A 15,234-nucleotide genomic window follows, 5' to 3' on the forward strand; every position below is an offset into this window, starting at 1 on the left:
CTGAGGTTTTTCCCGAAGGCCTCACTCGACGAATCGGACACCGTGTATGTTAATTAAATGTTAATTAATTTACCGGGGAGATGTCACACCTGGGCATTGAACTGAAGCGATCCGAGCCTAGTCTGTTGCTCAAGCGCACAGTCGTGGGGTTTGGGCTCAGAACCGTACGATTGCGAGTCCGAACCCCGTCTCCACACAGCCGGCTCTTATCACGGAATATTTCAGCTGCTAGTTTTTATTTCCACGAGCAAAACGACGGGTAGAGAGGCAGGCGTCTCGTAACTATGCAGTCTGTTTCATCGGTTGTTGTTTTTTTGTTGATGAAACGAAACATCCGTTTTTATTTTCTAATTAGCGCATGAGCCCGTGGAAAAGGTTTCACCTTCTCTGAAAGACTTCTCTGCCGTCTTCTTCAAGAATTCCAGGAATTTCGTTTTTTAACTTCAGTCTTGAAATATTTATTAGGTTTTACAGAACGTTAATGCGAACTAAAATATTATAAAAACATATCACTAGCTGTGCAGCTTTACTTTGTAGAAATGTCTTCTATTCACCCATACATGCATTTTCTAGCCGCTTCTTCCAACAAACATATTAGCAGTTGTTAATACGATAGTGATCTTAGATTCACACTTACTGTACTGTACTGTTCGTACAAATCATGTGATACAAAGATCGCAGAGATCAAGGATCGAGTATACAGGGCCGGAGTTTACTTCCAAGACTAATAAGAGTTAAAAAAAAGCCCTGCGTTATTTTTAAAAGTTATGAATTCAAATAAACTAATTGTATCGGTCGTACAGTATCATTTTGATGGACATTTTCTGCTTTTGCTTAGGGACTGGATGGGTGGACATTTAAGAGGACCCCACTCAGTCCGACAGATTCACTGTTAGGATGAACTCTAACCCGGCGGATTTGCTCTCTGTCGTTTAGACCGTATCAATGTCGTGAGGTTTAGCCCGGTGGATGCAGGTTTGCCTCGTCTGCCCTGGGAGTGCTGCCGCTTGGCTCCGGGGGTCGGGGCAGCTCGCAGAGGACAGCCGAGCTCTGTCCGGACACACGGCCGCTTGTGCTCTGCGGGCAGGGAACCGGGAGGAACAGCGCCAGAAACACCCCGAAATCAGCTCGCTTCCCCCCGTTTGGCGAAGAAAGAAACGCCCCGTTTCCCCTGGGACAGGATGTAGGGCTGGTCTTTCTGCTGTGGAGCCGAGCTCGACTTTGATAATAATAATAATAATAATAATAATTGCTTACACTTATATAGCGCTTTTCTGGACACTCCACTCAAAGCGCTTTACAGGTAATGGGGATCCCCTCCACCACCACCAGTGTGCAGCCCCACCTGGATGACAGTGAGCCTGGGCTGGGGGAAATATTCGGCCCGTGTTCTGAAAATCGGAGGGTCCTCCCGTTTCCTACTGCTTCTTGAAATACAGGGTCAGCCAGAGCCTATCCCGGCGAGCAGGTACACGCTGGACAGGACAGACACACCCCTCACAATTACTAGAAGCCAATTAACCTACCGGCAGGTCTCTGGACTGCGGGAGGAAACCAGTGCAATATTTGAACGTGTTAAACAAAAAGTTGTTTAAGAAAAATACAAACACATAACACGTCTGCACAATAGAAATCCTGCAGTCCGATCCCATGGATTTTCTGTGTGTCGGGAAATTGGAAGAATAAAAGAATGAAAGCGAGATGTACAGTAGCTCGTCTGATACGAGAATTTCGTTCAGCCTCTTCTTGAACAACAAAGCGGTATCAATTACACGTTACAATTCAATCCTGTAGCCTGACCTATGAAATTGGCTGAGGTCACAGGGCTGTTTATAGGAAATTAATTTATAATTACGAAGTACTGAAACTAATGAAGCGTTTTTACGGTACTTTGTTATTTCCAGAGTTAATATATCACAGTTAACATGCGCTAAGATCGGTTACTGATTTACCGAAATCCAATTACCCAAACAACCTTATTCTTTACGGATTATATTTTCTCTGAACAAATCTCAGTTGAGAGGTAATCCATTAATGGCTGGAGGAGAACTACCAATAATCGAAGGAGCTCAAGCAACTGGCCCGCTGTGGATTGTAACCCTTCTGCTGTCTTTGCACAACGCGAGGTTTTTTGAAGCATATGAGGTCTGTTCAGAAATTAAGTGTTAGCTTTCAAGTGACCTTTAATAGTAGAATAGGGCTTTTCTTTTTAAATAATAGGACAAAGAGCACTTGATTTGCGTGGTATCAGACAAGATCAGTTCCATGATTATAATTACGCCAGGCCTGTGGTCATGTTGCAGACTTCTTGCTCCACATAAGAATTGTATCTTCTTTAACTCTGAATGTGAAGATGTTACATTTTTCATCATCCTGAAAACATTAATTTTACTTCATCACTTTCTCGTCGTTCTCTAAGCATTTACACAAATCACATTTACTGCAGGTGGGTCTGTTCACACACATGTCTGACAAAGAACAATCCAAGCTCAAACTCTTATTAGATTATGGTGTCACGTCAAACCAATGGCACATGTTTATTTCTTCTTAAAACTACTGAATAACTAGAACATGTAAGCAAGTGTCAGATAGAAGTGAATTTGATTCAGTTAAAGAGGATGGGACTCCTTCCACTGTGCAAAATCTGGGTTATACAGTAACTGCACTGTCCTGTAGTCCAAATCTGTGTCAAACTGGAACATGTCATTTGGTTACAATAGATGTAAGTATTCAGAAGTGTGTTGGAGCACCAGGAAGACTTCTGCTTTGTAATACAGGAGATGTGTGTGTTGTGGGAGTGGGGTATTGGTACTGTATGTCTAGACCAGAGACACAACTTTGATCACTGCAGCAACACATTTGACTTACTTCCGAACCGAGATGAGTCTATTTAATAAGTCTAAAAATATTGAGCAATTACATGGTTTATAACATTTGTTTTTAATTTGAGAGAATTGAGAGAAATCAAATTGGTTATTCAGACCACTGATATTGTATTTTCAATAACAGATCAAAAAAGGGTTAAATTAGTTTAATTTTGAAGGACTTTGTTCACCTACTTACTGCCTTTGTTGGCCTTATTAGGGTTTTTCGATGAGGCTGGAAACTTCACTAAACTGGACTCTGCACTTGAGCTTCTAATAATAACATGATCTTGAGCTTCTGATAATAACAATTCACTGTTGCAGATAACCCCTATAAGATACCTCTGCACTTACTTCCCATTGACTTTATTTACCATCTCCGGTTTAAAAAGGCCTTTTTAAACCGGAGATGGTAAATAAAGTCAATCCAAAATGAAGTGGTTTGTGTATTTCTAGAAATTTCAGCATTTACAGGAAGCTGTTTTTATTAAACTGTTCATAGTGAAATATAAAAGGAGAAAACTGTTTCAACACACTCTGCCCTGGTAGTTCCATTATTAAAAGAAATTCCTTTACCAGTCTTATTTTAACAACACTGGAAATATGTGTAATACTATGAGTTCAATGCGGTGTTTTAAGTTTTTATAAAAATACAAACATGGCAACAAAGGAGGTAAAGGGTTTTAAATCAGGTTTAGTAGCTTGACAGTAGCTTGTTTAGTTACAATCCTCTTCCTTTTTGAGAAGTCCTTACACAAAACAGGTGGATTGCCAAAACCACAAAAACATCCATTAAGATCCTGATTTTCTTGAAATCCAGGAATTTATTCCAGGCAGAAAACCAAACCCGTGAATTTACTCTGGTCTTTCCTGCTTTAAGATTCAGGAAATCATGAAATAAGGAGCTGACTTGATGTGTTCCTTTAAGAAGACAAAACCCCAAACATCACCACCCTTAAAAAATGTCATCCCAATTTTTTATTCCGCTTGTCTGTTAATGTATTTGAAAACAAAGGCATTGAATGAAATCAAATGAGATAAGAACAGAATTCAAGCTTATCCAAATATCAGCAATCATTGTGCAAAGCAACTGTTACAACCAGTCAGTCAGGCTGCAGGAGGGGAAGGGCAGTGAGGTGTGTGTCTCCTAGGGGTCCATGTTCCTCTTCAGCTGCGCCAGGCCCAGTAGGCAGCGATCCCTCCTCTCTCTCCGAGCGTTCAAGTGCTGGGCGTCACAGGGGATCAACTCGCACATCTCCTGTATCGAGATCGGAGCCGAGCATTAAAACCCAGAGCCGGCTGGGTAGAACTGGAAGAAGAGGAATATTTTTCATGCATTTTACTCGTCATTTAAATTGAGAGGCGTACAGTGCTAGGAAAAAATGTGTGAAACCCTCTTGGTTGGTCCGCGTTTTTGTATGTTTTTGACCTAAAACATTTTTCATAATTTTCATGAAATTCTTAAAAAGAGATGCAGGTAATCTGATTTAACACATTACACAAACTAGTGGCACCTACTTTAGCAGCAATGACTTCAACTAGACACATCCTAGTGATTGTTTCCTGTACCTGTTTATCGCTCTGTGGTGTTGGGGTGCAAGTAGTCACAGAGTAAAAAGTGACACTTTATCCAGACGGTCAACTGGAGAGAAGAATAGTTTCTACTCTGCTCAAAAATAGATTTCCTTTCAAGGGATTTTTAGAATGCAAGCACAGTCCCAGTCAATCTATTGCGTTACTAAAAATGTCAAGACAAGTGACAAGGAGAGAATACATATATTTCAAATATAAATACAGAATGTAAAAGGACACTATGGAATAGGAATATACTGTATTAAATGCTGAAAAATGCATATTTGTAAGTCCAGCTGCCTGAGAACATCACAAATTCAGACAATCAGCTAAACAGGCCACAGCCAAAGTCAAACAACCAGTTTGCCTGAATTCTACACTCATAACAACTTTTGAGAACTCTGTCCCTTTCCTTCTTATAGAACTAATTCACTTTTGGCTCAGGTTCAGCTGACAAATGGAGGTTCTGATATTCTCCTCCAGAATTAAAGCTGTCCAGGTCCTGAGGCGTCACAGCCCACCCAGAATCATGACACCCCCACCACCATGACCGGCGGTCAGGATGAGCGTCTTCTGTGGGAAGCCAAAGTGATTTCTTTGCCACACTGAATGTTTTACAAGTGAAAAAAAGTCATTTTATGACTCATCTTTCCAGAGCACTTTCTTCCAGTATTCCTGTGGATCGTGGATTGTGCTCTTTGGTGAACTTTGAGCCCGGCAGAAATGTATTTATGGATTGTCCGGGTTGCTTTTGGGGAGATGCAGGCAGGATGAAAGGATCCTGGGCAGAGCCAGCGTGCTCTTGACTATCTTCTATTTGCAGACCCTGGCAGCGGATGGATGGAGACCCAGACTGTCCCGTGAAGTCTCTTTTGCTTACACTATGTCATGTTTCATATCCTAACCATTAGAACAATCTAGCCATTATATAGGACACAGGGCTGTCCAAACGCAGTCCTTGTTTCCTTGCTTTCAATTATTTAAGTACCTATTCTGATCACTCCTTTATTTGTGCTAAGTAAACTTGGGGTTCACGTATTATTTCATATTCACTGATATTTGTTCTACTTCATGTATCATTGTGTCTCAAAAATAGATTATTCTGGGTACGTGTTCACAGTTATCGACCAATGTAGGATAAACACTGGGAGCATCTTTTAAGAGGGCGGACCAGACTTGTAACTGTTAGCAGTAACGATATCAGAAACATTACTGAATCGGAACAGAAAGGGAGACATTTCAAAGCTCTGTAACCCTTCGCTGTCTGCTGTCATTCTGCAGATTTCTGAAAGCAATATCACTTGCCATCTCTTCAAGACCACTGCTGATTATACTCCGCACCCGTGAAACACCAGCTCTATCCAGTCAGGCATTGTTACATAAAGAATGATCATGACACAACTGCAACTCTTGCCGAAGAATTGATGGCATTTTTGTTGCAACAGGTTTATACATAGCAGAAGCAACACTTTAACAATATAAGGAAAGAGGAAGCCTGTCAGTCAAACTGGCTTGTTTCTGATAGCAAACTGATCTGTGGAGCTTAGGAATGTGGTGCCTAATGCAGAGACACAGAAGGGAAATAGTAAAAGCCAAAGTTTGTCAGAAGATGCATGGCCTCTTTTGCGCTAGAACTATTTGTTTCCTGTAAAATAAAAGAGCAGTCTCTAGGGTATAGATGTACTGTATAGTTGTTGTCTCTGTTCCCTTTCTATGGATTTCTTCCATCTGACGCATTCAGTGTTGTTTTTATATACAGTAGCTCGCGATTACGTAACAAATACATTCATGTGACAGCCATGACCGCTTGTTTGTTTCCTGGGTGTTTGCTGATCTGTGAAAACCATCTTGCACCCTCTCCACCCAGACTTAATAACTACCCTAGGGACAAAAACAGCCAGGACGTTTTTGTACTCATTGCTTCAATTTACAAATGTTTAACATTTTATCATTTTTTGCCTAGTTTTGATCTAAACATCTGTTTCCACCGTTCCAATTTGAATAGAAAGGAACGCAGGAGAATCCCAGCTCTGAACTTTGCACAATGGATGTGATTGATGAATCATTAAAAAGCTCAGACACTTATCTACTTTGGCCTTGTAAGACAAAGGGAGGTTTCGACCTTTGAAAGTTTGGACCAAAGTTACTGAACGTTAAGTCCTGGAGAATGATGTTGCATAAATCAACAAAAGAAAAACAACATTCTCATTTTTTGGGGGGTTTGGAAATTATGCAAACAAACTGTGTTTCTCTCCCTTTCCTCCCAGTCTGGACTTGGCAACTTTTAACCAGCGTGGTTTAACACTCCGCCCATTCTAAGGGTAAGAGTCCAGGTTTTTCTCTGACCAGGGCGCTGTCCAGACGTTCGCCCTCCACACGGAGCCACTCCACTGGACTCACGGGTGGGACATGTCCCAGGAAATACTGCAGCACCCTGGGGAACCCCTGTCACAGCGGGCGGACAAACACTGTCCCGTTCCAGTCTGCGTACACTGGGACAGCTGGGCTCAGCAGCTTCCCTGTTATAGGCATTAATAATAATAATAATAATAATAATAATAATAATAATAATAATAATAATAATAATAATAATAATAATAATAACTCCTCACACTTTTAGAGTGTTTTTTTCTGGACATTGCACTCAAAGCGCTTTACAGTAATGGGGATCCCCTCCACCACCACCAGTGTGCAGCCCCACCTGGATGATGCGCCAGTCCGCTCCCCACACAGCTCTCAGTGGGGAGGAGAGCAGAGTAATTAAGCCAGTTCAGAGATGGGGGTCATTAGGAGGCCATGACTGGTAAAGGCCAGGGCAAATTTGGCCAGGACACCAGGGTATCACCCCTACTCTTTTCGAGAAACACCCTGGTTTTTTAATGACCACAGAGAGTCAGGACCGTGGTTTTAGGTCTCATCCAAAGGACGGTGCTTTTTTACAGTACAGTGTCATATAAACATAATTAGCTGTCTCTTCCCGACTAAAAGGGGAAGCAGAAATACTGTAGCAAAGGAAGTTAGATGTGTCACAAGGCACCATGATACAAAAATTCAAAAAACAAAATGAAATGTGAAATGATAGCTAGTATTTAGTTGTTTTTTTTGCTGTAAAATACATCCATTTTTGCCCAGCATCCCATGGCAGAAGCAGCACGGGGGAGGAAGAGTGTGACCGGACCACCCAGACCTGATTAATCTTCTTCGCCTCCTCGCCTGAGAAATCCGGCACCGGCCCAAAAGACGTCAGGACCCTCTTCATGCCATCCCTGTAGCGCTTCAGATAGTCCTCAAGACCTGGAAGGACAGGCAGGAATGATGCGGACATGCTGAACACTGACAGGGCCTCACTGGCTCCAGCCCTGCAGTGAGAGAAAGGAGACTGGAGTGTAAGAGAATATCGACACTTGGAAGGCTGGTCCCCACCGGTAAAGAGATATTTATTACTGAGCTTGGAGGACAGGGCCCCACCCTGACTATACAGCGGAATCTCACCCTTCAAGCCATCTGCTGTGCTGGGGTCCCTCTAGAGAGAAGAACGTCCCTTTCTCACCAATGAGAACAGGGTTGGACGTGAATTGACGATCACACTTTCATCACTGAACCGCACCATTTCATGAACAGTCACGCAAAACGCTCATAAAATACAAGGTAAAAAAACGGATTTTTAGGTAAAGCACAGACAGAATTGTTCCTAAAATGGAACGATGTCAGAAAGCCCTCTAAAGCCCCTTGAGAAAACAACAGAAGCCAGCACCACATGACCTGAAGTGTCTCCTGAGGTGCGCAGGTGAACAGTAGTGAGTTTGAAATACACTGGCTCAAAGAACTCACAAGTGGCCTCAAAGAACTCACGAGTGGCCTCAAAGAACTCACGAGTGGCCTCAAGTTTTATTTTCGTTTTTGCTTCAGTAAAGAGGTGCTTTAAAGCTATTTTTTTTCCTCAAAATAAAAAGGCGAGTGTTTTCTGCAGGGTTTACAGGCCTAAATCAACTCATAACTGGCTTAGCCAGAGATACATATATGTAACAAGCTCTCCCAGCTCTTTAGGGGCTTTGAACAGACACGGAAAACCTGCAGACACACTAACGGGCTGGTCAGTGCACAACACCTAATCATTTTTCATCATGTACAAAGTCTTGCTCTTGAAGACATGATGCGACACCACTGTTACACTAAGAGGGAACGTGACCGTGATGTAGCACCATATGGTGCACATGGTGCACAGGACACTCTGCAATGTGTTGTGCAGTCTGTCAGCACAAAATCCTTATACATTATTCCCTGTCTGCTTCAGGGGAAGATTTTTCCTAATACTCGTATTATCTTGTGCTTCAACCACTTCAGAGCTCCTTCAGAGCAAAACTACACCTGGAGCTTACTTTAGAGTGGCCAAGCAAAAGGCAGTCAGGAAACATCTCGCTTTCGAATTGATCAATTCTCCTCCGACGAAAGGAGGGATAATCCCAGCAGCCTCTGCCCTGCTGGAAGCAAACCTGCAGGACATTAAGCACAGTTTGCAAGACGGTTCCAGCCAGGAGCAGGTATGGTGTTCAAAGACAGTGCTCACTCAGGATGAGCTTTGGTATTAGGTGACTACTAGTGCTTTCATTCCTTAATCGACATATCTAAAAATGTCATATCAGACTGACGAAGGAGACACAGAGGCCTTCCGCTGTATCACGTCTAAAATTTAGATCACCATGAAGAATGTGATCACATCAAATCTTGAAGAATTGTGACATCGCTACTTTGTAGCAATCAGCAGGAAATCTAATGAAACAAAAAGGAAGAGCAGCTGTCAGAGGAACTATTATTCACTGTAAATATGTACAACAGTAGGAAAGGGACTGTGGAGGCTGAATTATTTCCAGGGACCAGCACCTCGTCCTTCGCTTGCTGACTTCAGACTGATGTTTAGCAGTGGTTGCCGGTAACGGCTGTCACGAAGTTTCTGAAATCTGAGGTTCCACTTGGGTAAAAATACAGATTTCTTATCAAGATATCTTACCAGGTCAAGTGACTACATAAACAACGCTGTACATTGTGCAGAAGGCATGAATTATCAAGAGCAGCAAACCAACCCATGTATCTCCTGTTGTTCAGTGCTAGACTGACAAGGCAAAAGGCCTCAAGGAAGGAGAGGCAGTTTTTGCAAAAACATTTCAAACTCTGAGATTTGTTTTCAAATGCACACAATGGCAGGTATGCAATCTTTAAAATTTTGAGTATGATGTATGAACACATTCTAAAAATACTTTAAAAAATAAATATTTATGGAAATACTGCTTCTGAATACTTTGAATGGGTTTCGAACATTTGCTCAACTCTTCAGTGTCTTCTTGTACCGCAAACTGTGATTTGTTTTGGTGGTCTCAAACCAGACAACCTCCACTGCCCTCCAGGTTAAGGACTGGCCTGTACCAACGATTTTTTGTGTTTGTTCTTTGTGTGTTCTGGGCTGTGAGTAGCTCTTCTTAGTGCACTTCTCACTGACTGTACTGATTGTATTGTGTTGTATTATTATTATTGTATCATTCTTTACACTGTTGCTGTATTGTCTGTGTTTAGCTGCTGTTGCACTGGAATTTCCCTCACGGGATCAATACAGTATCTATCTATCTAGTTTAGAGTCTTGAGCATTTGCATAGTCTAAGGGTTTGCAAAACCAGTTTTTCAGTGATGTTTCCTTACAGTTTCGTTTAGTTCAGGGTTCAGTGAGTTAATTTTAAAGTGCTGACCTTGAATTTTGTCACTGAATGCCTCTGCATATTCTTGGAGCCACTAACTACTCTCATTATTTCCTGATTGTGCTTCAGGTAAAGTAAGGAACTGCAAAAATCAGTTCAATATAAGGGTCAGGTGTCAAGCAGAATTTAAGTGGCTTTGCAAAGATATTCTCAGCTCTGATATACCACTATACAAGCCTATTGTCCAGTGCCAACCTGTGACCATGAGGACTGTGAGGAGATGGTCTCAGGAGGCTATGGAGGATCTATGTGGTGCTTTGGAGGCCACCGACTGGGATGTGCTGTGCGAACCACATGGGGACGACATAGACAGCATGGTGGACTGTGTCACTGACTACATTAACTTCTGCGTAGACAACACCATCCCCACCAAAGACGTACACTGCTTTTCCAATAACAAACCCTGGATCACCAGCGACCTGAAGGCTCTTCTGAATGACAAGAAGAGAGCCTTTAGGAGGGGGGATAAGGAAGAGGTCAAGCGTGTACAGAGGGAACTAAAGCAGAAGTTAAGAGAGAGCAAGGACGCCTACAGGAGGAAGGTAGAGGACAAGCTGCAAAGGAATAGGGTGAGAGATGTATGGAGCAGCATGAGAGAGATCACTGGCTTCTAACAGGCTGGGGGTGCAACAGAGGGGAATCTGGAGATGGCCAACGAGTTGAACCAGTTCTTTAACAGGTTTGATTCTGGGTCCCCTGTGGCTCAACACCCATCCCCCCACAGCCACACGCTCCCTAACCCTTCACAGCTGCAACTGCCCAACACCTCCTCCATCCCCCCACAAACATGGCCGCCTACAGCTACAACCCCCGACAGCTACTCACCCACCCCATCCCCGATAGCTGCCACTCTCCAACACCTCCGCCATTAACACCTGCAGCACTGACAGCGCTATGAGCACCATCCCCCAGGCCAGGCTGACCATCACAGCTGACCAGGTGAAGAAGGAGCTGAAGAGGCTGCACCAGGGTAAGGCCACATGACCAGATAACATCTGTCTCAGAGTTCTGAGGGCCGGTGCTGATCAGCTGAGCGGAGTGCTCCAGCGACTGTTCAACCTGAGCCTGCGCTTGGAGAGAGTCCCGGTGCTCTGGAAGACATCATGCCTGGTCCCGGTACCAAAGAAAGGGCGCCCCTCTGTCCTCAACGACTACAGACCAGTTGCACTGACTTCTCATATCATGAAGGCACTGGAGAGGCTGGTCTTATCCCACCTGAGACCCCTGGTCAGCTCATCACTGGACACCCTACAGTTTGCCTACCAGCCCAGTGTTGGTGTGGAGGATGCGATCATCTACATGCTGCAAAGGGGCTACTCACACCTGGACAGGGCTGCCAACACTGTAAGGATAATGTTTTTCGACTTCTCCAGTGCCTTCAATACCATCCAGCCCTTACTTCTAAGGAGGAAGCTGGAGGAGATGCAAGTCGATGCCTCCACGACCTCGTGGATCACTGACTACCTGACAGGCAGACCACAGTCTGTGAGACTTCAGAACTGTGTGTCTGAACAGGTAGTGAGTAACACAGGGGCACCTCAAGGGACAGTTCTTTCTCCATTCCTCTTCACCCTCTATACTTTGGACTTTAAGTACAACTCAAAGTCATGCCACCTGCAGAAGTTCTCAGATGACTCTGCAATTGTGGGATGTATCAAGGGTGAGCAGGAGGAGGAGTACAGAGGACTGGTCAGCAGCTTTGTGGAGTGGTGTGGGGTGAACCACTTGGAACTGAATGTAACAAAGATAAAGGAACTGGTGGTAGATTTCAGGAGGAAAAGGGTCAAACCTACTCCTGTCTACATCCATGGGAGTGGCGTGGAGATGGTGGACTCGTACAAGTACCTGGGAGTGCACATCGACGATAGACTGGAATGGTCTAAGAACATTGAGGCCATCTATAAGAAGGGACAGAGCCGACTTTACTTCTTGAGGAGGCTCAGGTCCTTCAATGTGTGTAGTAAGATGCTACACATGTTCTATCAGTCGGTGGTAGTGAGTGCCATTTTCTACGCAGTGGTGTGCTGGGGCTCTGGGAGTAGAGCAGTGGATTCCAAAAGGCTGAACAAGCTCATCAGGAGAGCAAGCTCTGTCATTAGGTCTGACCTGGACCCGTTGGAGGTAGTGGCTGAGAGGAGAATGATGTCCAAACTAGAGGCCATCATGGACAACTTCTCCCATCCCCTCTATGACAGGCTTGCAGGAATGAAGAGCACGTTCAGCAATAGACTGATTCATCCACGGTGCGACAGGGAGCGCTACAGGAGGTCATTCTTGCCGTCTGCCATAAGACTGTACAACGCATCCACTTTGCGTCTGGGCAGAGGCAACATCGACAGTGAACTGTGTCTGGACTAAACACATCTACACATCTACTGCAACATCTGTTCTCTTTCTTTTTCTTTTTCTGTTTCCCGTTTACAACCATTTTTTGTGCAATATATGCCAGGGACCTGTGCAATACATTTATATTTATATCTATAGCTACATCTATACTTATATTCATATGTGTGATACGATTTTCTGTGTACTGTTCTGTTCTAGTTTGTTCTTGTGTGTCCGGACTGTGAGTAACTCTTGTACTGTATTGTATGTATTGTACTATTATTATATAATTCGTTACACTGTGGCTGTGTTGTGTGTGTTAAGCTGCTGTTGCACTGCAATTATCTATCTATCCATCCATCTATCTATCTATACAGTACTGGTCTGCATGTATATCCTGGAGATGTCAATTCCTACCCAACGTGTCAAAGAGCCTTCACTGACTCGCTTCCTGTTTCCGGCTACAGAGCAGAACTGGGAAGCACGGCCTCTCCTGGCTTCCTTCCTAAAAAGCCAGGAGGGAGGAGAAGGGAGCCGCCAGCATACCTTGCGCATTGAGGTGCATGGTCTCCATGGGTCCGATGAAAGCATAGCGCATGCCAAGCCCTTCTGACATCACCAGGTCAATGTCCTGGACGGACATGACTCCATCCTGCGGAGAAAAGAGCAGAGCTAGACTCGGCAATACCCCCCTGCCACCTGCGGCTTGGCGTGTCCTTCTTTTAGCCACCTGTCTGTCTAACTTCGGCGGGGCGGGGATCCCAGTCACCAAGGCCACAGATGAGTGGAGGCTCTTTGAGCCCCTGGACGTGTTCGGCTCTCTTTCTTTGATCTCCTTCGAAGGTCAGCACTGGTTATAGTGAAAGCAAACCACCCCTAAATGACAAGCCCCGAAAGCAGTGCTTCTCAGTACGGGTGCTGGGGGGACCCCAGCCTCCGCTGGTTTGTGTTCTCACTGCGCCCCTCATCACCAGGGCTCTCTGGTGCCTATAGCTGGTCTGCCTGCTGGTTTGGACTTGTCTTTCAGTCCTTGGCTTCAGAAATACCCTGGAACACCTTCAGTACACAGGACTTCACACAGTCTCTCCTCAGTTTGCTTATTTCATCATTTTCTCACTTATTTTTGAGTACTCAGGTCTTGATTATGTTATCAGCCGATGATGAACAGACCCAGGTGGGAATGACACTGTATCAGACAACTCCCACGATGAGTCAGTGTTCTTCTTTCTGTCCTTTAAGTCCAACTGGTTACATTTTAGCCAGCACAACTGAATGAGGGCACTCCTGAAACTATGTGATTAGCCTTTTCTCCATTTTCTCATATAGCCTTTTAAGAAATTAATGAAAATTTACAGAATTTCTAGAAGCGGCCTTAAATTTGAGATTGATACAATCTCAGCCTAAGATTAAGAGCAAAAAAAAAAGAAGACACAATGGTTACTGTGAACCAGGACTGACCACTACTGTCTTAAAGCAGATGGATAACTTATGTTAGCACAACATGTGACCTACGTGACTACTGAACCTCGACTGTGTTTTTTAACATACAACAATTTCCACAGAACTTATCACTCTATTCATTCCAATTTCGACGAATTCACATCTCTGTTTTCTGCATCTTCGTGTCTAAAATGCAGACGCGCCTGTCCTTTCTGTAACGTAACCAATATGAAGTCTGTTCATTCTGAAAGGTTTTATGTCTCATACCAGTGAGATGTTAGAAGAGAGTTCTGGACAGACACGTCCCTCTAGTTGCCAAGAGTACCCAACGATGAAAATCAGACTTCTTGGCCATCCTACACCAAGTCAGAAAACCTGGAGTTCAAATCCCAAAACTCTGCTTTCTTTACCGTTTCAAGGTGAGAAACCCAAGGCTCTTCCTTTCAGGATCTTTTATATTCAATGCAAACTAGGTCCCAACATATTGGATTTCTATAATCATCCAATTCTGTGTCCCTACAATAATAGGAAGGCCCTATTCATTAGCAGGACACAGTTATTTCCTCTCACATTACCACAAGTTCAAGTTACTTGCTGGCTGATGGGGCTGAAATCAAAGCACAAGTGCAGGAGGGGAAACAGTGTTGTCTTTGTTGCTTGCTTCAGGCAACAACGGTGCTGTTATCTCTCTGGTAAGAGATGCTGGCCTGGTTTACAGAAATGCTACAGGACCCCTGAAAAGAAGCTTTTCCTCAGCAGGGCACTCAGCAAAGAGGAACCTGCTGGGTTCTCAGCTGCTCCTCTTTCCAGCTCTGGCCTCGTTTCAAAGGCCGAAGCAGCACCGAAAGAAAACAGTAACTGAACTCGGCCTGAACTCTTGCCTCTCCTCTGAACAGTGGAGTGTCGGGTCAAAATGGAATACTGCAGATGCATCTGACAAATAGTGGGGAAAAAGTGCTTCACACTCGGCCCTCCAGGCCTGCAGAAAGCCCTTAACGTTTTACAATGCTTTGTAGCTTCCAGCAACTGTTCAGTGGTCTCCTCTTGCTCAGGGCACCAGCGGTAATCCAGCCCTGGCACCTCATCAGGCTGTAGAGGGGATAAGAAATACTTTCAGAGTAACCATTTCAAAGCTTCTCCGCTTACCACATACGGTAAAACGGAAACAGTTTAAATGTCCACACCGAAATGGAGTATAAATTACCCACCCAAAGGCAGGAAGTTAAAAACAAACAAACACAGAGGTGCAAAATGTATAATGCAAAATGTCCTTGCATTACTTCCAA

The 15,234-nt window shown here is 44.0% G+C and overlaps 1 protein-coding gene across 1 annotated transcript in view; it reads right to left on the reverse strand.

The window, feature by feature from the left end:
• Positions 1 to 3,538: 3,538 nt before the first annotated feature.
• cryl1 (crystallin, lambda 1) overlaps positions 3,539 to 15,234 on the reverse strand; it is a 40,320-nt gene continuing 28,624 nt past the window's right edge. Inside the window, exons 6-8 of the mRNA XM_015364231.2 lie at positions 13,055 to 13,160; positions 7,624 to 7,730; positions 3,539 to 4,122 (exon numbers count right to left, since the gene is read on the reverse strand). Coding sequence (XP_015219717.1) covers positions 4,012 to 4,122; positions 7,624 to 7,730; positions 13,055 to 13,160 — 324 coding nt within the window. The 3' untranslated portion in view covers positions 3,539 to 4,011. The remainder of the gene's footprint in view (positions 4,123 to 7,623; positions 7,731 to 13,054; positions 13,161 to 15,234) is intronic.

This window comes from Lepisosteus oculatus, chromosome 15 (genome assembly GCF_040954835.1).
Source record: "Lepisosteus oculatus isolate fLepOcu1 chromosome 15, fLepOcu1.hap2, whole genome shotgun sequence".
NCBI lineage: Eukaryota > Metazoa > Chordata > Actinopteri > Semionotiformes > Lepisosteidae > Lepisosteus > Lepisosteus oculatus.